The sequence below is a fragment of the Sceloporus undulatus genome, chromosome 4 (assembly GCF_019175285.1).
Source record: "Sceloporus undulatus isolate JIND9_A2432 ecotype Alabama chromosome 4, SceUnd_v1.1, whole genome shotgun sequence".
Taxonomy (NCBI): Eukaryota; Metazoa; Chordata; class Lepidosauria; order Squamata; family Phrynosomatidae; genus Sceloporus; species Sceloporus undulatus.
The window spans coordinates 67,476,174-67,499,505 of NC_056525.1; the positions used below are offsets into that span (position 1 = coordinate 67,476,174).

General features: G+C 42.6%; 2 protein-coding genes across 5 annotated transcripts in view; one reads left to right on the plus strand and one right to left on the minus strand.

The window, feature by feature from the left end:
- Positions 1 to 2,202, minus strand: part of TMEM217 (transmembrane protein 217) — a 16,526-nt gene extending 14,324 nt beyond the window's left edge. Inside the window, exon 1 of one of the 2 annotated variants that reach the window (XM_042461622.1) lies at positions 2,122 to 2,202. The gene's annotated coding sequence lies outside the window, so the exon portion shown is untranslated. Of the gene's footprint in view, positions 1 to 2,107 lie in introns of both variants that reach the window. The other variant, XM_042461620.1, reaches the window with a different exon arrangement.
- A 156-nt stretch (positions 2,203 to 2,358) lies between these two features.
- TBC1D22B (TBC1 domain family member 22B) overlaps positions 2,359 to 23,332 on the plus strand; it is a 57,498-nt gene continuing 36,524 nt past the window's right edge. For all 3 annotated transcript variants that reach the window (XR_006103765.1, XM_042465869.1, XM_042465870.1), the window contains exons 1-6: positions 2,359 to 2,518; positions 7,796 to 7,852; positions 14,821 to 15,122; positions 17,486 to 17,665; positions 20,176 to 20,246; positions 21,381 to 21,509. Coding sequence is in view for 2 of the 3 variants with exons in the window: in XM_042465869.1 (XP_042321803.1) it covers positions 2,463 to 2,518; positions 7,796 to 7,852; positions 14,821 to 15,122; positions 17,486 to 17,665; positions 20,176 to 20,246; positions 21,381 to 21,509 (795 nt within the window). In the remaining variant the exon portion in view is untranslated. The remainder of the gene's footprint in view (positions 2,519 to 7,795; positions 7,853 to 14,820; positions 15,123 to 17,485; positions 17,666 to 20,175; positions 20,247 to 21,380; positions 21,510 to 23,332) is intronic.

The following is a 23,332-nucleotide window of genomic DNA, read 5'->3' on the forward strand; positions in this document are numbered from 1 at the left end:
CCAGCTTGGCCAGGTGACCTTGGGTGAGTCACTCTCTCAGCCTCAGAAGATGGCAATGGCAAATCCCCTCTGAAGAAACATGTCAAGAAAACCCCGTGACAGATGCACCTTAGGGCCACATAAATTGGAAATGACTTGAAGGCACACAACAACACAGATGTCTATGAGCCTCAATGGGATATATCTCAAGTAAGCCTGTTCAGGAGTGCAGCCTTGTATTGTGTGTGTTGTTTGGCTTCAAGTCATTTCCAATTTATGGCGACCTTAAGGCGATTCTATCATGAGGTTTTCTTGGCAAGTTTCTTCAGGCAGGGGTTTGTCTTTGCCTTCCTCTGAGGCTGAGAGAGTGGTTTTATCCTGGGATTTTCATAGCAACTCAGTGGTTGCCAAACTTTGGTGCTCCAGATGTTTTGGACTTCAGCTCCCAGCATTCCTGACTGTTGGCCAAGATAGCTGGGGCACCTGGGAGTTGGAGTCCAAAACACTTGGGAGGACAAGGTTTAGGAATCACCGCTGAGGCGATTTCCTTCCCAGGGATAAATGGTGCCTCTAAGCCTCTCCTCTATCCCAGCCTCATCGTTCTGGACAGCATTTAGAGCCAGATACACCCAGGGTTTGTAAGCACTGATCTTTCCCTGAGGCTGAGAGATTTTTGTAGTTTTTCATGGGTTTTTCGGCCTATGAGGCCATGCTCTAGAAGAGTTTATTCCTGACATTTCGCCAGCAGCTGTGGCTGGCATCTTCAGAGAATGCTGGCATGATAGACTTACTTGTTGGTTGAGAGGAAGCGATTTACATGTTAATCTGTGTATTGTGAAGTCAAAGGCTTTTCATGGCCAGCATCCATAGTGGATAGAAGATGCCAGAAGATAGAAGTCGATAGAAGATGCCAGCCACAGATGCTGGCAAAACTGTCAGGAATAAATTTTAGAACATGGCCACATAGCCCCAAAAACTAGAATCTGTGTATTGTTCTGTTGTTGAATGGTGAGGCCTCGGGGGATCTATTTAATTAACGATCCATTGTCTGCTGGGAACTCTGAGTGGCTTTCATTTGCATTTGCTGGCTCTTGATTCTGGTGTTTCTCAGGACTGGTAGCCAAACTTTATTTAAGAGCAGTGTTGCCAAATTTTCTGGGAATTCCCTGGAATCTGGGGAATTTAATTAATTTTTTTCCAGGGATTTTGACTGAATAATAATAATAATAATAAATATTGGGGAATTCTGGGGATCTTGGTAAAACATTCTGGGGATATATCTTCAAGGTTTGTAGGTAACACTGTTTAAGAGTTTCTTCTTTGCTGTCAACAGGAAACAGAACACACAGATTAACATGCAAATCACTTCCTCTCAACCAACAGTATGTGTGTGTGTGTGTATATATATATATATATATATACACACACACACACACTTCTCCCTGCGTAGGGTTAGGGACACAAGACCCCCAGTGAATATGGAAAAACCACAAATAACAAAAGCACCATCTTTTTGCCTGAGAGGACACCTTTCTAGGAATCCTTAGGTCTTTCGGTGCAACTTTGGGCTAAAGTTGACCATAGAGTTGCATTGGAGGACCTAGATATTCCTAGAGAGAACATATTAATCAAAACCATAAATATCAAAGCCACAAATACAGAGGGATGAGTGTCTATCTATCTATCTATCTATCTATCCCATTCTCTTTCTTCCATGTCTGCATTCTCTGAAGATGCTGGTAAAACGCCAGGAACAAACTCATAGCTTGAAAAACCCACAAAAAACTATGGATGCCGGCTCTGGGCCCCACAGCAAACTCCAGCTCCCAGAATTCCACAGCCTTGAGCCACACAAAGAGTTAAAGCGGGGCCAAAGCGGGCTATTTCTCCAGTGTGGATGCAACCTGGGTTTCAAAGCCTGGGTTTGAGGAAGGCCTGAGACTGCTTTAACTGCCCTGGCTCAGTCTTAGGGAACCCTGGGAACTGTAGTGTTTGTGAGACATTGAGCCTCCTCTGTCAGTGAGAGCTCTGGTGCCAGGATGAACTACAACTCCCAGCATCCCCTAGCATTGAGCCAGGGCAGGTAAAGCGGAGTCAAACTGAGCAGATACTCAGGGCCGCTGTTTACCATGGCTTCCTGACCTCTCTGAAAGCGCGCGCCCCGGAGGCTGACGGTTAAACCGCCTTCCCGCCTCCAACAGCACGAGGCCTCCTCGCCCCGCCCCCTTTCGCCTCGCCACGCCCCTCACGCTCCTGCGCGGCTTCCCATTCGTCGCCCTTCCTTGGCTGCTTCACGTTGCTCGGGGTTCCTGGCTCAGGATTGGCCAGACGCCTCGACGTCCCGGGTGGCAGCCAATGGCTGGAGAGCGCCCGCCCGAATCTAAGATGGCGGCCCCGGAGACTGGCGGCCCTGAAGGGAAGAGGTGAGGAGGCCCCTCGGCCGGAGGGCTCTGGCTGGGGCTCTTCCTCCTCGGAGCCCAGCTATGGCTGCGGAGAGCAGCAAGCAGTTCTGGAAGCGGAGCGCCAAGCTGCCGGGAAGGTAGGTAGAGAGGGGAGGGAAGGAAGGATTGCTGGATCATAGATCATAGAGACCCAAAGCACACACTGCAGAAATAGTCCAGTTCGATGCCGCTTTAACTGACAGGGCTCCATGCTGTGGAATCCTGGGATTCGTAGTTTGGTGAGACGTTTAGCTCTGCTGCCACCACAAACTACAAATCCTGCAGCATGGAGCCAGTGTGGTGAAGTGGAATCAACTCAGGGTGACCAGGTGTCCTCACTGCAAAGGAGGACAAGGCGCTGCAAAATGTAGGACTTTCCATAAAAGAATGTAGGGCATGTGCAAAGTAAAGCTAGAAGCACTCACAGACACATAAATTCATGCTGGTTAGCCATGCTCCAAATGCAGCACGCTTTGGAATTCCTCTTGGCCAGAAGGCTGAAATGTAGGACGTGTCCTGGGAAAAGGAGGACACGAGGTCACCCTGTGCCAACCTGGATTGTTTCTGCAGTGGGGATGAAGCCCTGGGAAGTTTGTCTCAGGCAGCTAGCAGCAAAAGCCAGCATGGCCTAGTGGTTTGAAGGTTGGATTGTGGCTCTAGGAACCAGGATTCGATTCCCAGCTCAGCCATGGAAACCCTCTGGGTCACCCTGGGCAAGTCACACTCTCTCAGCCTCAGGGGATGGCCATGGCAAACCCCCTCTGAAGAAATCTTGCTGAGAAAGGCCCACGATAGGTTCGCCATGGGGTCACCAGAAATTGGAATTGGACTTCTGAAGGCATACAACAACAACAACAAGGTAGATGCACTGAGTATAGGGTTCATACCTTTGCCTTGGAGGAGAGAGGGCCTCCTTTATTTGCCTAAATCAATCGGCGCAAATCTGTATATGTTTAATTTGCCAATATGCTGCTTAATACTTCCATCAAGTTTAAATGCAAAACCAAGTAGTTAAGACTATCCTAAAGTGCCAGTGGGCAACCCTTTCACTGTCACAGCTGGACATCTTTATTAAGTTCAGGACATAAGCCTGATTTTACTTTAAAAACACACACACACACACAAACCCCACACCAAAATAGGAAGCAGAGGCCTTCTGGAGGGAGGGGGTCCTTTTATTAGTTATGACCTCAGATCTCTCTATAGTGCCTCCTTCCAAAACAAAGGTCCAAAACACACCACAGAAATAATCCAGTTTGAGACTTCGTTAACTGCCCTGGCTCAATGCTAGGGAATCTTGGGAATTGTAGTTTATTGTGGCACCAGTGTTCTCTGACAGAGAAGGCTAGATGTGTCACAAAACTACAGTTCTCCAAATTCTCTAACATTGAGCCAGGGCAGTTAAAGTGGTTTCAAATTGGATTATTTTTGCAGTGTTTTGGACCTATGCCATAGTCTGGAGATTCAGTATGCAGAGGCAACTTGTCACACCTTTGGTAGATTTCAGCCTACTTGTGCATTTGAGGAATTAGGCTCAAGTCTACAAAAACTCATGCTTCCATCTTCTTTCCTTCAGTTAGTCTCAAAGGTGCTACAAGATCCCTTTGTATCCTCCTTCCAAAACAGGTGAGGTGGGAATTTGTGGTATTTGAATTGCAGGGGACAGGCAGCCTAAGAGCACCAGATCCCCAACTGATCTTGAAAGATATACAGGGTCAGCCCTGGTTAATACTTGGATAGGAGACCACCAACAAATACCAGGTGCTGTAGATTATATTTCAGAGGAAGGATCTGGCAAAACCACCTCAGAGTACTCCTTGCATAAAAAAATCCTATGACATCCATAGTTGCCATACACACAGCCTCCCCCCCAATGCTCCTGTTTTTCCCCTCAATAATTCAAGGATAGGTGTGAACAAATGCAAGTTATTCGAAACCAAACATTGGTTTCTTTCTCTTTTATTGCCATATAATTTGGGAACATGTCCTCCAGGAAAATTATTGTTGAGAAGAGGCATGGGCTATTGTTGGGTAGGGCTCTTGGCCTGGACAAGTTTCTTCCAGTTTTGAGGAGAGGTTTCTTACCCCACAGTGTCGAAAATGTTCCTTTCATCCTTAATTATCTTAGAACGACATCTTCCTCTGCCTTGCTTATGAATTTACAATCATGTGTGCCTTCAAGCCACCTGTCGATTTATGTTCCTCCCAAGAATTTAATAAGGTTTTCTTAAGCAAGAAATGCTCAGAGGTGGTTTTGCCAAATTTTCCCTCTGAAATATAGCCTAAAAGCACTTGGTATTTCTTGGTGATTCCCAAGCTGACCCTGCTTAGATATTTAAGTATTTGCAATCTTACATTGATTAAATGTGTTTGCCTATGAAGAATGCACCTGACAACATGGAAAAATGTGACACAGCCATTTGGCAACTTTAAAGGGATTTAAGAAATACTTAAGTCTTGTTAATATGATCAGGAGTATGGAACAATGTGAAGAGGCATCTCTCCTGACATATATTTGTGATCACGTCTGTATAGATTGTGTGGATGCTATTGTACACATGCTCTCTAACCTCATCCTGACCCTACAGTCCCACCAATGCAAGGGCTCTGGAATGCTTAGCTGGCTTTAAATCCTGCCACGCTAGTTACTTTTGTTTCTGCCGGTAATATGTTTTCCCCTGTCAAACAGTACTAAGTTGTGGGATAATTTAGATGTGTGAGAAAATGAGAGGTAACATGTCATATCGCGTATTCTTAAGAAGGAAAAGAAAAGTGTTTATCTCTGCAAGTGTGGTAGCAATGCATCTTCCTATCTTAGCTTTCTTATCTTGGTGCCACATCCTGTATATTTCTGCCTTTCTCTACAGCAACGTGTAGCTTCCATCTGTAGCTATTTTAAACAGTAAAGTTGACTCAACTAGGCAAACCGGTTTTGGGAAGGCGAAGGAGCCAACTTGAACTTCAGTCTAACCAGTGAATTTCAAGTTCACTACTTTTGCTTTAAGCAATCAGCCAGTCAATAAGCTGCTAAGGTATTTCGGATGAATAGAAGGGAGATAGCATGTGTGTCTACACACCTGTCTTTAAGTCTATAGCAGTTTATGTGTTTCACGCCTGCTCTTTCTATGACTTGTATTTTATTTGAAATTGATTAGACTAAGCTAGTTCATAAACCACCACCACAAATAATTTCCCATGCTCCAACTTGCTTTATGCAGTACATGTTGGGAATAAATGTTCCAAAGTATTTGTTGTGAGCACAATTTGTAATTTTCTGTGGCGTTACTTAACATGTGCTGAGAAAGTCGGTGCTTGTGGCGAGTAATTATGATGACCCACTTGCTCCTTGTGTAGTTAATCTTGGCTGAGAAGAAAAAATGCTTGGCATACATGTAGTCAGTCATGTGAATTGGCCTCTGTTAAGCCCAGAAAAAGGGAAGGAAGAGGTATTTTGGTTGGAGTTACAGGGCAGTGGAAATTCTCAGAGCTGCTTATCTAAATGGGCAATCTTTCCCATGTGTTCTCTGTGCACTAGCCAAAGGGCAGGCCAAGGAGGGAATTATGAGGATGAAGTGGGTTGCAATTTGTCTTTGGTTTTTCTTTTAGAAGTTAGCGTGGCTCACTTGCTGGAAATAACTGAAGTTATTTAGTTAATTCTTTCAATTGCCTAGAACTTTTGTCATACAACATGATTTTTATTTCTTCTCTGTTTATGGCATGATGTACACTGGATAATGGAAATTAATTTGTACACGAGTTTATATCTTTGAACACAAAGCTAGATATATAGAAGATTGTGTTCTAAATCAAACAGCTGGGCGGCCGAATTCCCAGTCCATTGGATTTGGAAGTCTGCATGCCTGCTAATGTTTCAGATATGTCACAGCTTCATATGGCTGACCCATTACATGTGATAGGCTAGCTAGTTAAATGGAATATCAGTGCAACCAGTCATCATCATGACTGGCAAATGTTTACAAATCTCATTGGCACAAGACTAGCAGTATGTCAGATTTTGTAGGTCATATAGGCTTAATTATAAAACTCCCTGGATTTGGATATATAGTTCCTGTATAATCATTCTTGGTCATCCCAGTGATGACAGCGCTATTCAGACTGGATCAAAGCTACTTAAAGTGAGGGCTCATGGACTGATGCTTGTTCCTCAACCATTTGCCAGTCCCCAGCAAGCTTTCAAGAAAGAAAGAAATAATTGTCCAGTGAACACATAGGATGGTCCCTGTCATATTGGGGGTCAAATTGCAGGTCCCCCACATCAGATAGTTTAAGAAGCCCTGGATTAAAGGTCGGGAGAAAAAAAGAGAAACTCAGAGAGAGAAAGTTACTTGATCAGAATTCTAGTCCAGTGATAGATTGGCAGTGTATTTATGCTATATTTACTTTTAAGGACGTATCTGGGTGGATTGTTGAATAGTTCAGTAGAGGCAAGGAAGTAACAGTGTTTACTTCTATGAAAGAAACCTGGCTATTCTACTAAATAGTGAGTGCAAAATACTGTATCAAGTTGGTTCATTCCAGTACCTAACTATACACCATATAAATACAGGGTGAATTCCTTTTATCCAAAAATCTGAAACACTCCAGAATCCAAAACATGGACGAAATAGCAACACATTTGCTTTTTGATGGTTCACAGTGTACACAAACTTTGTTTCATGTACAAAATTATATTAATATGTTATGTAAAATTATCTTCAGGCTTTGTATGTAAGGGATATATGAAACATAAATGGATTTTGTGTTTAGATATGGGTTCCATCTCTAAGATGTCTCATTATGTATATGCAAATATTCTAAAATCTGAAAAAATCTGAAATCCGAAACACTTCTGGTCCCAAGCATTTCAGATAAGGGATACTCAAACTGTAACTGCAAAGAGTTTCCAAAGTCATTTTTCTCTAATAGTTTTTCTTGAAGTGAACATAAGGATTTTCAAAGTGTTTAAGAATTCCATTTGATCTTGCTGGAATAGACGTGGGGCGCATAAGTGATAATCTCTTATATACTTATCAAGAAGCATACACTGATTTGAAAGACTACATATACAGACTCTCAAGTCCACATCGTCTATTCAGTATTGTGACTAGAACTGAAAAAATTCTCCACACTTGCCTCTTCCCAGCTTCATTGTCTTTGCATCTATGTATTTGCTTTGATAGAACATCTTTCATGCTGTAGTGGCTGTAAAGGAAGTATTTATTCTCCTGTAAAAATAGAGTAATGCCTTTCAGCTCTTTGTGATTCTGAACACTTGCAGTTAGTGGTTTCAATATGGTCCTTGATATATCTATAGCTGAGGCTAAAGCAGTCACTCACTAACCACTTGAACATTACTTTCTTTGTTTCCCCTCCAGCATTCAACCTGTCTATGGAGCTCAGCACCCTCCACTGGATCCCCGACTCACTAAAAAGTATGTACTGTTCCTTCACATCTTCAAAAAACAGTTGGTTAGTATTAATCATTGTAGAGTCCCTTTGAGGGGTTTTTTGATCTGTCCACTTACTGTATTTTCTGGCGTATAAGACTACTTTTTAACCCAAGAAAATCTTCTCAAAAATTGGGGGTCGTCTTATACGCTGGGTGTCATCTTATAGGGCGGGTGCTGAAACTTCCGAGCTGGACTGGAGAATCTGCAGTCGCCACATATGGTGGGGGGAGCTTAAAAACGGCTGCGGCCGCATCTCCGCCATATGCGGAGACCATATGAAAGCAGCAAGGGTGGTGCTATACAAGTATGCTTGAAGAAAATCCACTCACCAGGATTTGTGAAAAGCAGTGACTTAACGCAGTCCCGATGACAAGATGAGGGGGTGCCTCACCGGGAAGGTGTAAGTGAAGGGCGGAGAAAGCTGCAGGCATCCAGGATGCCCGGGGTATGGAAAAAAGAGCTGTGTTTGCACTACCGCTCTGATAGTCTTGCACACAGGAAGGGCTGGGCAGGCAGGGAGAGAGAGAGAGAAGACCAAGCCTAGCAGGCTTTGTATACAAATTTTGCTGCTAAGTACCTGTATGTCATAGGCATTTCAATTAAAATTACCATATTGAAATCAAATCAAATTTTAAAATTTTTATTTAGTGTGCATTGGAAGAGGGGTAGTTTTATACGGCGAGTATATCCCAAACTATATTTTAACTGGAAAAGTTGGAGGTTGTCTTATATGCCCAGTCGTCTTATCCGCCAGAAAATATGGCAGTTTATTCTCTTGTAGAACAGTATCCTTGTAGACCTTGGTGGTCACAAAGTCATTGGAGGGGAAGCCACTTCAGACTGGTGACTGGGAGTGAGTTTAATGGACCAAATATAGTGCCCGGTATATTTGAATAGAATATCATTTTTAGGTACAAAAATTGCAAGTTTTCCTGTATGAATTAGAACAATAAAAACACTTTTCAAAACAGGAGAACAAATTTTCCTTTGAACTAGAATTTTATGAGGATACTTTACAACAGGAGAATATACAGTTGTGGGCAGCAGAAACCTGTTGAAATCTAGTAGGCATTGTATTTGAACCAATTATTTGTCCTTCAATCACTATTCAAAGTTTATTTCTCTATCTCTTTTTTGCTTCTTTCACTGAAAACTATTAGCTACTGAGTTGAAAGCATATAACATGCTGGTGGCCTCACCATTAAGTCATTCCAAGAAGATACCTTCATCACAATAGTTGCTCCCGCTGAACCAGTGTACCAAGAGAGTCAAGCGCTGTGGAGTCAAAATTGGCATGAAATTTTCTTTTTTTGTAAAATAAAGCTTTTTCCAGTTAAAATTATGTATATTAAAGCAAAACGAAAAAGATAACAAATAAAAAAGAAATAGAAGGTAAAGACACAGAATATATTAGAAAATATAAATAAACATAACTAAAATAAAAAATTAAAAAGGTGACTTCCATTTTTCTTTTCGATGGCTATAACTACATATAACACAAAAATAGCTCTCCCTAAAATTTCTGCATCATCCACTTCTAATGATCCACTCTTTCTAATTGTCAAATTATTTTCTTTTCTTCACAAGTAGTCTATCAGGGTTTTTCAGTCTTTTACAAATGTCTCTTAACATCCTTCCCTAGTCAATATAAAACTGCATGATATTTTCTAAAGTGAGTTTGTACAAGGAAAAGGTGCCGCTCAAGAAGGATAAGGACTTGCATACCCAGGCTGTGTAATGTCATCCTGGCTTATGTGTTGGATGTTTTAGGTAAGTAAGTAATGTAGTCATCTAAATAAGGTTGTAGATTAGGGATGTGCACTTGCTACAGGGTTCAATCCATATTCCATTTTAACCTTTCTGTTTGGACAGCTTCAGAGATCAGTTTCTCTAATCCCGAGCCAAACTGTGATTTGACAAATCCAGTCTCCATATTGACTGTAACAACAAATGAGTAATTTGTGCTGGGTGTTGTGTATGTGATAGAATTAGGTGAAATTTGCAAGCATATTAGCCCCTTCAGAGGGAATGAAGCCTGCAAAATATCCCGCAAATCAGTACCAGGTAGGGATTTTTTTGGAAGAGCACAAGTTTAGGAATTTTCAAGGAGGTTTTTCAAGTTTAGGAATTTTCTTACTTCCTATAATTTTTTTTGCTGCATGGGATAGGATCTGTATATGGGGTGTCCAGTGGGGCTCTGTCCTGGGCCCAGTGCTATTCAACATCTTTATCAATGACTTGGATGACAGAATTGGGAGCATACTTATCAAATTTGCAGATGACACCAAATTAGGAGGAATAGCTGATACCCCAGAGGACAGGATCAACATTCAAAATGACCTGAATAGACTAGAAAGCTGGGCCACAGCTAACAAAATGAATTTCAACATGGAGAAATGTAAGGTACTGCACCTAGGGCGGAAAAATGAAATGCACAGATATAGGATTATGGGGGACACCTGGCTGAATGAGAGACTTCTATGTGTGAAAGGGATCTAGGAGCCCAAGTGGATCACAAGTTGAACATGAGGCAACAGTGCAGTGTGGCAGCTAACAAGGCAAGTGCGATTTTAGGCTGCATTAATAGAAGTATAGTGCCTAGATCAAGGGAAGTAATAGTGCCGCTGTATTCTACTTTGGTCAGGCCCCACCTGGAATATTGTGTCCAATTCTGGGCACCACAATTCAAAAAAGGACATTGAGAAACTGGAGCGTGTCCAAAGGAGGGCGACAAAAATGGTGAAGGGTCTGGAAACCATGTCCTATTAGGAACAACTAAGGGAGCAGGGGATGTTTAGCCTGGAGAAAAGAAAGTTAAGAGGTGATATGATAGCCCTGTTTAAATACTTATTTCATGTTCAGGAGGGAGCAAGGTTGTTTTCTGCTGCTTCAGAGACTAGGACCCCGAGCAGTGGAGGCAAGCTCGAGGAAAAGAGGTTCCAGCTCAACATTAGGAGGGACTTCCTGAGAGTAAGGGCTGTTTGACAGTGGAACAAACTCTCTCAGAGTGTAGTGGAATCTCCTTCCTTGGAGGTTTTTAAACAGAGGCTGGATGACCATCTATCAGGGATGCTTTGATTTAGATTTCCTGCATGGCAGAATGGGGTTGGACTGGATGGCCCTTGTGGTCTCTTCCAACTCTATGATTCTACTTTGATACTTCATTGCATAAGATGCGGCTCAGCATCTTGTGTTAGTCCTGCAGATGTTATTGGATACAAAGTCCCAACAGCTGTAGCAAACATAGACATTAATGAAGAGTTCTGGAAGTTGCAATCTAATAACATCTGGATGGCAGCATGATTTCTACCTTACAATAAAGTCTTGGTGGTTTTAAAAAAGGATTTCCATTCCCTCTTTTGTGGACAATTTGCTATATTCTTATATGACTGCATGTTATATTATGTACACAGATGCACACAGAAATTAGAATACTGTATTACTTAATGTGGCTCTGAATCATTGCTTGTTTATAAAATGATCACAATATTGATTTCACCTCTCTGCTGTCAGAGAGAAAGTGAATGCCCTCCTTGTTTCAGGGCCAGAAGCCAAGCTGAACCTTATGTAGAAGAAGAAGTGACAGAAGTGGCGAGACTGGTTCTTCTCCCTGCCTCCCACACCTAACTGTGCTTTTGGGGCAGTAACTGTTTGACAGTGAACATCTGTTCCACATGCCACAGTTTCAGTGCATTAGATTTTGTCATCTAGAAGCAGAATTTATTCTGTGATAGCTCCTAAACAATGAAATCCTGTTCCCTTTGAGGCTAGAACATTAGTATTTGTCTGTCTTTTCAAAGTCTGGTTATTCTGCCAGATTTTGGGTAGTGGCACTGATATTTGCTGTGAGTGATACTGTTCTATTAAATATTCATATACTCTGTGTGTGTGAGTGTGTGTGTGTGTGTGTGTTTTAGTTCTGATGGTTAAATATTTTATCTTACTTTTTAATGAGAATCTCTTTAACAGTATTTGTTTTCTTTTTTGATATTTGTTAAACATGTAAACAAATAGAGCCTATATACAAATATGTGAGCTATACAAAATAACATTTACATCGCATGTACACACATGTACTTGTGCTTTAAACTAAAAATCTAAACAGTAGTCATGATTGATACAAAGATGGAGTATGGTGCTTACAGCATATATAAGAAACATATAATCTGTAATTCAAGACAGATAACTGAAAAATCAGTATCAGCATTGTACCATCATAACAAGCAATTAAACATCAAGCACAAAATTATAATACTAAATTTTAAAGTTACATTATATATCCAAAGTTACATCTTCCTCTAATCAATATGTACTTCAGTAATTAAAAAACAGATCCATTTCCCCAAAGGTTTGACTCTTGAAATGCTTTTCAAATTTTAGCTCAATATTTTATTCATGAGCATGGAGGACTGCAGTATATCTTATTTTCATTGCTAAGTGTTATGATATCCCTGAAGTCTACCAGTATTTAGCCAGTCCATAAAATGTGGACTGGTATTAAAACCCACCCTATCATGTATTTTTTAAAAGTAAGATTAGGAACCTGAATTTTAGTGTATCCCAACAATACTGGTGTAAGTTTTAGCTATAGTTATAGTTTATAGTCTGTAATAACTTCAATGTTACTTGTTACAGTTATCCACTAAATCTGGCTAAAAAGCAAAACTGGTATTTTAGTTGGTCATCTCTGTAGGATGAGAGCAGGAGCCACATGTTTTGTGTAGAAAAACAAGTTGTTAAGAGTTGGAAAAAATACAGAGAAATGATGGCACTTGTTATATCTCCTATAATCAGTTTTGGAGAACATGAGCTTGATTTTGATAAGAGAAAATACTTCGAAAGTATTGTGAAAAACTCAAGTTTATTACAAATGGACCCTATCCTTCCCAATGTTTTATTGTGATGCATTATTTAATTGTTGAGCTTTTGCATTTTTTAAAAAAAAATCTGTTTTCAGACTGTTCATAGCCTATTACTTGAATCTTTCCCATCTAGAGGGCAGATTTCAGGTTTGCGGGATCTATATTGTTATGTATTTGATGTGTCTGAAAACTGGAGCCATATCAACTTGGTAGCTCAAGAGATGGAGACAGTTATTTATTGTTCCTGATGACCGTACACTAGGATGAATGATATACACAAATCTGCCTCTTAAGTTACTACTAGTCTGGAATTCTAACAGTCTAATTTAGGCCTGGAATGGCCATGTCATCCGAGGGGTGAAACAGACTGTCAATATGAAGCAACTTTCAGCTGCTTTGGAGGCGTGGCATTTAGACAACGCATGCCTCCAAAGTGGCTGGAAGCCGCGCTTCAGCCTGTAAAACCAGAGCAAAAAGGAGCCCAGCTTAACTGACTCCTGGTGGTGCTGGTTGGTCTTGAGAGTGGGCTATGCAGTCAGTGGGGTTCTGACCCACTTCCAGCCAGAGCGGCCTCAAACCGCTCTTTCATGCCTGTCTGCTCCAACCCAAGAGCTGGAAACGCTTGCTAATCTACTACAAATCATTCAGAGATTTATCAATAAATCTTGATATATCTTTTACTTATACCAGTTGTAATCATTTTTGGTAAAGGTATGTGTGTGAAATTGAAAATGTATAACAAATCATTATTTCTTTACAACTATGACTTTTTCTTTCTGTTGTCCTATTAGGAAAGATAGACTTTTGAGGATTACATCTACATCTCTTATATATTATTTTTCTTTTTTAGTGGTAGTCTAAATATGCTGGTTTGCATCTAAAATTCATCAGAGTAAATACTAATGATCTTAATGATTTAAGATTGCCATTGCCCATGTCTTGATAACCTTGCACAAAGTTTTTTGATGTGATGGTTTATTCCTGTTCTACACAGAGTTGGCTGGTTTAAACCAGGCTGATTTAAACCATGTTTAAACCAAGTGATGTTAAAAACCCCCACAACAACTCCTAGCCTTTAAAAAAAACATTTTGGTTTTTAAAAAAGTCTAGCTATTACTATTTTCCAATCCTCTTACTGGAACAATAACTGTTTGAATTTAAACATTTTAACTTTAACAGCTTATTGACAGTTGTTCATTGACCAGTATCCAGTGTCAGTTGATTCTTTTTAACCATTTTATTTTATTGTGCAAGAAATGCCATTCAGGAACAAATCCTTCAATTAAAATACGTTCAACCAAAACAACTTGCTTTAAAAGAGCACTTTTTAAAGAACAACTGCTATTTAAGCCTGTGGCCATAATATCTGAACTCCATTTTACTTCTTAATTTTCTGATTTAGTCCTATATTAGTGTAGTTCTACACATTAATACAAAAAACAAACAAAAAACTAGTTAACAAACAAACAAACAAATTTAAATCACAAAACAAGTTTTTATCCTCCCGCCCCCTCTTTTCAACTCTGTTTCTACCCAGTTGGTATGCATATGCTTTCTGAATTTATTTTTTGGAAATACATTTCCTCTAGAGTTCTTTGACACAAGGATTTTGATTGTGGATAAAGTAAATGCAGCTTGTAGGGGGTTGAAGAATAATGACCCCTGTTCTGCATAAATCTTCTATGTATACACTTTTGCTTTTGTTTAGAATTCCGTATATGCTCATTGAATTTGAATCCATTATCCTGCCTTGCTCTGCTTACCACACAGTAGGCCTGACTGGCAGTCTGTCTTCACCAAAGAAAAGCTGGAGTGTTTGGTCTCTCAAGTGTCAAGTTTAATGCTGCAGTTCAGAGTCCAAACTTTGTTCTTGTTGGGGAATGCATGGAAGGATTATGCATTCCTTCTCTGCACTCTGGTCAGAATAAAAAGGATTGTACAGTGAGATGGAGAAACGGTGAGAGGGAAGCATTTTCCCTGGGAAATGAAATAAATGGGAGCGAATTTCCCCATGAGCAGGGGAAGGCTAGATGCAAATGCTGACTGTGCAGAGAGACACAGTAGTCTGAGTTATCCTTTATTTTCTAGTTTCATTAAGGAGCGTTCCAAGGTCAATGCACTTCCCATGAAGAATAAGAAGGCCAGCAGTTTTCATGAGTTTGCTCGTGACACCAGTGATGCCTGGGACATTGGGGATGATGAAGATGAGGACTTCTCATCTTTCCAGACTTTGAACTCTAAGGTGGCCAAGGCCACAGCAGCCCAGGTACTGGAAAACCACAGCAGGCTACGTGTAAAACCTGAGTGGCCTCAGGCAGTTCTCAATGAAACTTCAACCAACTGTAAAGTCATCAAATCCAATAGTGATGCCCAGCTATCCAGAACGCCTGGTAAGAACTCTACTGCTTTTTACAACCCATGGCTTTTTCACAGTGCATGGTTCTGTTACAAAGTCTCTGGCTTCTACAGTTCTGTAGAGATGTCACATTTGAAACTACAGAATAGAGCATCCTGAGAATCTTGGGACTACAGCTAAGATTACTTTCCCTTATGGTTGCAAAAGTTCTTTTGAATGAATGCAGTAAGTGCTTGGTGAGATCTTGAAAAGGATAGAATATTCTGGTAGCTAAACTTGATTGCCTTGTTTCTCCTTGTTTTGCCTTGTAGAAGCAAAATATGTATTTTCTTGATTGTGTAAGTCTCACTTGGAGACATTGTTGATAGAATGCTGGATTAGATGAATCCTTGATCTGATCCAGTAGCTTTCTTCTTATGCAACGAGTGGAATTTAGCATTTCTTGCCACATCATTTAAATTACCGTAGTATACTTTATAACTCATGTCAACAGAGTAGGCACATAAGTGATATGTTTCTGTAACATAGCGGTCTAGGAAACTCGTCTGTTGTGGGTTACTATCAGGCCCATTTTTTGTGTTACCTCTTTTGACATGATTGGGCCTTTGAAGTCCTCTGGTTACAAACCAATGTGAATAGATTTTTGGAGATGTTGAACTGTAGGTTTCTGGAGAAAACACAGAACTTTAACTAGGGCTTTTAAACAGATGTACAATACATAATGAAAATAGTTAAGGCAGTAGAGAACTGTTCTTTCTTGTGTTGATGTTGGAATGAGCAAAACATGTGAGAAAACATGTTGCCTATCACATTGCCACCAGATGGCATCAGAACCCACATAACCCCTCTGCTGCATTGGAGCTGTAAATTGTCTTTTTAGGTTCCCTGCTATAAGATTACAGCTGGCCCGCCATATCCACAGATTCAAGTGTTCATGGCTTGAAAATATTCAATTTTCAAACCATATATAAATTCCAAAAAGCAAACCTTGATTTTGCTATTTTGTATAAGGGATATCATTTTACTATCTCTTGTATTTAATGGGAGTTGAACATCCACACATTTGGTATTGATGAGGGGTCCTGGAACCAAACCCCAGCTAATATCAAGGCCCATTGTACTAAGTTTGCTGCCCAGCATATTAAAAGAAGGAGGAAGGGAAGAGAGCTTAAAAACTGGAGAGGTAGGTGCTTTACAGACCGCCCAAAATGGGTGGTCTGCCAGCACCGTCATTTGCTGTGCGGAGGAGCCCCTGCGGCCAAACCGCACGACTCCTCCATGCAACAAAAAGAACCTGCAAAATGCAACTTCTTCTTGCGGTGCCCTTATGATGCCGCAAGTCGCCAATGCCGCACTTACAGCGTCATAATGGCGCTGATCTGCTATGTCAGAATGACGCCGCCCATGTAGAACGGGTACTGCCATTTTGTATGCGCTCAGCATCTGGAAAGGACGCCCCTTTCTAACCCTAGTACGTGCTGTGCACGTACTTTACACCCATGCGGAACAGGCCGTAGAAGGCTGGAGACAGATCAGTCTGGCCATATCTGTAGTTGATGGAAAGGACAGGTAATCTTAGGCGCGTTACTGAGTGCCCAAGAAGGGCGCTCTGCTGCCGCCTCCAGTTGCTGCATCCGCAAACCGCAGTGGCCAAACCGCGCGGTTCCCGGTCGCAGCTGAAAAGAAGCGCCGAAATGGTGCTTCTTTCTGCGCCCCGGAAGTGGCACCGCAAGGCGCTAGTCGCACACTCGCGGCATCACCTCCGCCGTGTGACATCCGGATGCTACACGTCTACCCTAGTGCAGACCCAGTCCGTACTATAGGCCTGTCTGTAACGGGCCAAAGTTAGCCAAAGAGAAATAAGAGCCATGCATGCTAATCTCTGAACAATGGTTATTGCTAAAAATGTGATACTTTGCCTTTAGCAGCACACTCGCTAGTGAAGTGGAAGGCTCTTTTGGGTCATTTCTTTCCCATCATGAAGTGTTGCATCAGTTGCAATAAAGGTCTTAAAGCATTGTATTAACTGTAAGGGAATATCTGTGTAGGGATTCTCACTATTCTGTAAGACATGCGGTTGAGGCAGAACAGTTCAGTCCAGCAGAATTGGTAAGGTTTCTGGTTTATATAGTCTGGGCTTGAAGTTGCATTTGTACTTATATCGGCATGTCAGAAAAATTTGAACAGATATACCTTCTCCCATCTTTAAGAGCTAGGAGAGAAAATTCACATGTATGTATATTTTCCTTGCCATGCTTGTGGATCAAGATGTGAATGCTTTCCTGGAATTAGAAGTGCTGTATGCATGAAGAACACAGTGGATTCTGGAACCTCAAGACAGGGCTTGCTGTTGTCCAGTATGATCATAGCCTGATAAACATCTTTAAACTTTTTTAGACGATGCCTGTATGCGCAACCCACTCCACAAACAGCAGTCTCTCCCACTCCGACCCATCATTCCACTCGTTGCTCGCATCTCTGACCAAAATGCTTCAGGAGCTCCTCCTATGACAGTGCGTGAAAAAACTCGCTTGGAGAAGTTCCGCCAGCTTCTGTCCAGCCCCAACACAGATCTAGGTGAGTCTGGGTTTAGAAAGCAATAAGCTTTTGGCACTCTGTTTGTTTTAGAGGGACGACTAGAGAAAGGCATGTTCTCCATTGGTACCTTTCTCCAGTTTTGAAGGGGTTGTGTGTTGAAAACTGAGGTATAAGGAAGATATCCAAATAATTGATATAGCGTAGCCATTGTCTAAGGGTGGGTCTAAGCTTGTCAGAATTCTCCAGGCTGCTCCAAATTCACCCCTTAGCTGCTCTCTTTTGCTGCAAGTTTTCGGCTCTCGCAGCAAACGATGGACAGCTGCTTTCCCATACAGCCCCTTTTTGTTTTTCAGTGCAACTGCTGAGGTCAGAATGAGTTTAGCCACATTGATAGTGGGCACCTCATTCTGACCTCAGAGTGACTCACGTCTGCAGTGGCAGTGCCAAGTGGCCCACAGAGACTATGAGTGAAAAGGCAGCCACTAGTGTCGCTGCAAAGACAACCAAAAGCTCACAGCAAAAATGTGAATTATTTAAATGCTGATTAAGAGGAAGAAGTCCTGAATCAGGTATGGGCATTATGAAGATAGTTTGGACTTGATTGAGGGTTTTGGCCCAGCATCACATAAGCAGGATGCAGCAAGCCCAAGAGGAATTTGGGATAAATGTAGACAAGCCCTGTGACACAAATGAGCAAGCTTGGCTGGTCTAGGGGCCAGTGTAGTTTGCATGTTGTACTAGGACTCCAGAGTCCCTGCTTGGCCATAGAAACCCACCAAAGTGTCATTCGGGAAGTCACACTCTCTCAGCTTCTGAAGAAGGCAATGGCAAATCCTTTCTGAACAAATCTTGCCCAGAAAACCTTGTCATAGATTTGACTTGGGACCACCATAAATCAGAAACAACTTGAAAGCACACAACTACAACAACTGGGGGACATTTCCACCATATGCCAGAAATTGCTATAGGCCCCATCCATTTCTGCCACATTGCATCACTGAAGTTCAGTGATAGAATCATAGAGTTGGAAGAGACCACAAGGGACATCCAGTCCAACCTCCTGCCATGCAGGAACTCTCACTCAAAGCATCCCCGACAGATGGCCAACCAACCTCTGTTTAAAGACTTCCAAGGAAGGACACTCCACTACACTCTGAGGGAGTGTGTTCCACTGTCGAACAGCCCTTACTGTCAGGAAGTTCCTCCTAATGTTGAGGTGGAATCTCTTTTCCTATACCTTACATCCATTGTTCTGGGTCCTGTTCTTTGGAGCAGCAGAAAACAAGCTTGCTCCCTCCTCAGTATGACATCCCTTCAAGAATTTAAACAGGACTATCATATCACCTCTTAACTTTCTCTTCTCCAGGCTAAATATCCCCAGCTCCCTAAGGCGTTCCTCATAGGGCATGGTTTCCAGGCCTTTCACCATTTTAGTCGCCCTCCTTTGGACATGCTCCAGTTTCTCAATGTCTTTTTTGAATTGTGGTGCCCAGAACTGAACACAGTATTCCAGGTCGAGCCTGACCAAAGCAGAATAGAGTGGCACTATTACTTCCCTTGATCTAGATAGTATACTTTTATTGATGCAACCTAAAATTGCATTGGGCTTTTTAGCTGCTGCATTGCACTGTTGTCTACATGGACTCCTAGATCCCTTTCACACATAGTTTAATTCAGCCAGGTGTCCCCCATAATCCTGTATCTGTGCATTTCATTTTTCTGCCCTAAGTGCAGTACCTTACGTTTCTCCGTGTTGAATTTCATTTTGTTAGCTTTGGCCCAGCTTTCTAGTCTATTGAAGTCATTCTGAATTTTAATCCTGTCCTCTGGGGTATTTGCTACTCCTCCTAATTTGGTGTCATCTGCAAATTTGATAAGTATGCCCCCAATAGAAATACCACACACACACACACACACACACACACACACCACTTTCCATTTAACTCTCTCTTGTGTACACATCTTCATATTAAAATAAAGAGTTTAGGGGAGATGTTCCTAGTTCTAAAGCAGAATTACAAATTCAGAAATGCACTTCACCTTTTTAAAATGGGAAAATGATGTTATTTCTTTGTCTCACTACTGCAGTACTGCCAGCCTTTGCCAGGGTGAAAAAACAGGCCGCGAAGTGGGAACTTCTGTGTTACCCTTCTTGGTCTAAACTATACGTCTCTGACCCAGTGCCCTCTAGATGCAATAGCTACAACTTCCATACGCTCCAGCCAGCATGAGTACTGATTGAGGAAGCCTGCTTTAAAGAATAAAGCAATACAGCTCTGCATCTGTTGAAATTATTTCTAATATGTTGTTCATGGCTGAGTTTAATATAGATTAAAATTATTTTGTTACCTAACACTTTGAAGCAAACATAATTAAAAATATATAAATACTAAAGCATTCCCCTATTGTCCTAGAAACCTGTATATTCAAAGGAAAAACCTTTTCATGGGCTTGGAATTCTAGAGGAGATGCTTGCCCCCCTACAACAGAGAAGTATCTACCAGAATACTACTGTATATGTGAAGAAACTAACCACTGTCTGTTTGCAGATGAATTGAGGAAATGCAGCTGGCCTGGTGTCCCCAGAGAAGTCCGGCCTGTGACATGGCGACTTTTATCAGTAAGTGCTGCACCTCTCCAAGCTGAAGTTGCTTGTATGCATCCTACATAGGAAAATGTGTGTACACGCACAAGAGCAGTAACTGGAATTTAAGCACATGTGACAGTTCCCTCTGTTTCTAGCTCACACCTTTACCTTTTTTTTTAATGAAGCTGCCTCAAGTCCTGTAATAGAAGAGGAACATGACACTCTATAATGTAGGAGAGGCATATGTTAAATTTTGTCATTTTTTTAAATCAGCAAAAAAAGTGAAAATGGGAATTATTCATGTGTTGTGCTACTGACACCTGAAAAATGCTAGTGTGGAGCAATCGATGAGAGAAGGTCCAATGTCTTCATATACCAATGCTCCAAAAGGCCATTACCAAAGGAAGAGGTTGCATATTAATACTATAATTACAGTGGTACCCCGGGATGCTTTTCGGGTTACGAAAGCGGCGGCGGAACGAATTAATTTCGTAACCCGAGGTACCACTGTACTGGATTCAATATTACAGTTGCTGGATTCAACACAAGATGTACTCTAATGCCTTTAAAAATGTTTTTGCATGTAAATTCTGACAGGTGCAAATGTTTTCCACTACAGCAACACCTGGCTTGGAGCAACTGCACTTGTAAAACTTGGGTCATTTGTGCAATTCTTATGGAGTTTCAACTTTTCAGAAATTGAATCCAACAACACTAGTTTGCTATTGTTGCAGCAATATAATAGAGATGAGTTGGGGTAGGACATACAAGAGAACGTTAAGATATGACACGATAGCAATGTTTAAATATTTGAAGTGATGGAGCAAGCTTGGTATGTGCTGCTCCAAAAACTGGACACGGAGCAATGGCTGCAAGCTACAGGAAAAGAGATTCCACATTGGGAACATTAGGAAGAACTTCTTGATGTAACTGCTGTTCAATAGTAGAATATGCTGCCTCGGAGGGTAGTGGAGTCTCCTTGTTTGGAGGCTTTTAAACAGAAGCTGGATGGCCATCCATGAGGAGTACTTTGATTGTGCATTCCTGCATGGCAAGGGATTGGACTGGATGACCCTTGTGGTCTCTTCCAACTTTATGACTGTGATTTTCTATGAACATTGAGCAAAGCAAAGAAGAAGATTTTCCCCCCTTTCTCTTCTCTTACAGGGGTATCTTCCTGCCAACATGGAGCGGAGGAAGTTGACCTTACAGCGCAAACGAGAAGAGTATTTTGGATTCATTGAGCAGTATTATGACTCTAGGAATGAGGAGCATCATCAAGATACATACCGTCAGGTACACAACACTTATTTCCTGATGCATGAGGTTTCTTTTATATGGCATCCTGGACTATTTTGAGGTTTCATGACATGAGACCTTAAAGATTTTCACTAGTAGAAGCCTTCTGTAATTTTGTTTGTAGCCCTACCCATTTTCACATGAGGCCTATCTACATAGCCCTGGTGATATCATGGCAGAATACCTCAGTGGTATTAGCTGCCAGAAGTAAGTAGATCTGACACTTGCCCTGACTAAGGCCCAAAAGAGATTGGTGAAAAAAGCCTGCTTCCGGGTAACTTGGGGGCATGTCAGTCACATAACACATGCCCAGAAGCCGCCGCCAAGCCATCGCAGCCTGAAAAAGCCAACCTAAAAAAATAGTGGTAAAAAACTGCTTCTTTTAAGAAGCCACTATGAAACAGCTGCGATGGGCTGGATTGAGGCCATGCTCATGCAGTTAATAATATGTTTTTTTTTTTTATAAACCGCCTATTCCCAAATCGATCCATAGCGGTGTACAAGAAAATTATATAACAATACAAGAAAAATCTACATTAAGATACCCTGTATCTTCAGGCCAGCCCTGATGACGCTGGGCCGGCCTGCTCTCTCCCTCAACGGCCGAAAGATGACAGTTATGGAGGGACACTCTGTCTTCAGGCCAGCCCCTGATGACGCTGGGCCGGCCTGCTCTCTCCCTCCCGGCCGAAAGATGACAGTTATGGAGGGAGGGCACTCTGTCTTCAGCCGCCCCTGATGACGCTGGGCCGGCCTGCTCTCTCCCTCAACGGCGAAAGATGACAGTTAGGAGGGAGGGCACTCTGTCTTCAGGCCAGCCCCCTGATGACGCTGGGCCGGCCTGCTCTCTCCCTCAACGGCCGAAAGATGCAGTTATGGAGGGAGGGCACTCAGTCTTCAGCCACCCCTGATGATGTTGGGCGGCCTGCTCTCTCCCTCAACGGCCGAAAGATGACATTTATGGAGGGAGGGCACTCTGTCTTCAGGCCAGCCCCTGATGACGCTGGTTGCTCTCTCCCTCAACGGCCGAAAGATGACAGTTAGGGAGGGAGGGCACTCAGTCTTCAGGCCAGCCCCTGATGACGTTGGGCCGGCCTGCTCTCTCCCTCAACGGCCGAAAGATGACAGTTATGGAGGGAGGGCACTGAGTCTTCAGGCCAGCCCCTGATGACACTGGGCCGGCCTGCTCTCTCCCTCAACGGCCGAAAGATGACAGTTATGGAGGGAGGGCACTCTGTCTTCAGGCCAGCCCCTGATGACGCTGGGCCGGCCTGCTCTCTCCCTCAACGGCCGAAAGATGACAGTTATGGAGGGAGGGCACTCAGTCTTCAGGCCAGCCCCTGAGTGTGGCCGCTGCTCTGCTCCCTCAACGGCCGAAAGATGACAGTTAGGAGGGAGGGCACTGAGTCTTCAGGCCAGCCCCTGATGACGCTGGGCCGCCTGCTCTCTCCCTCAACGGCCGAAAGATGACAGTTATGGAGGGAGGGCACTCAGTCTCGCAGGCCAGCCCCTGATGACGCTGGGCCGGCCTGCTCTCTCCTCAACGGCCGAAAGATGCAGTTATGGAGGGAGGGCACTCGTCTTCAGGCCAGCCCTGATGACGCTGGGCCGGCCTGCTTCTCCCTCAACGGCCGAAAGATGACAGTTTGGAGGGAGGGCACTCAGTCTTCAGGCCAGCCCCTGATGACGCTGGGCCGGCCTGCTCCCTCCCTCAACGGCCGAAAGATGACAGTTATGGAGGGAGGGCACTCTGTCTTCAGCCAGCCCCCTGATGACGCTGGGCCGCCGCTCGCTTCCCTCAACGGCCGAAAGATGACATT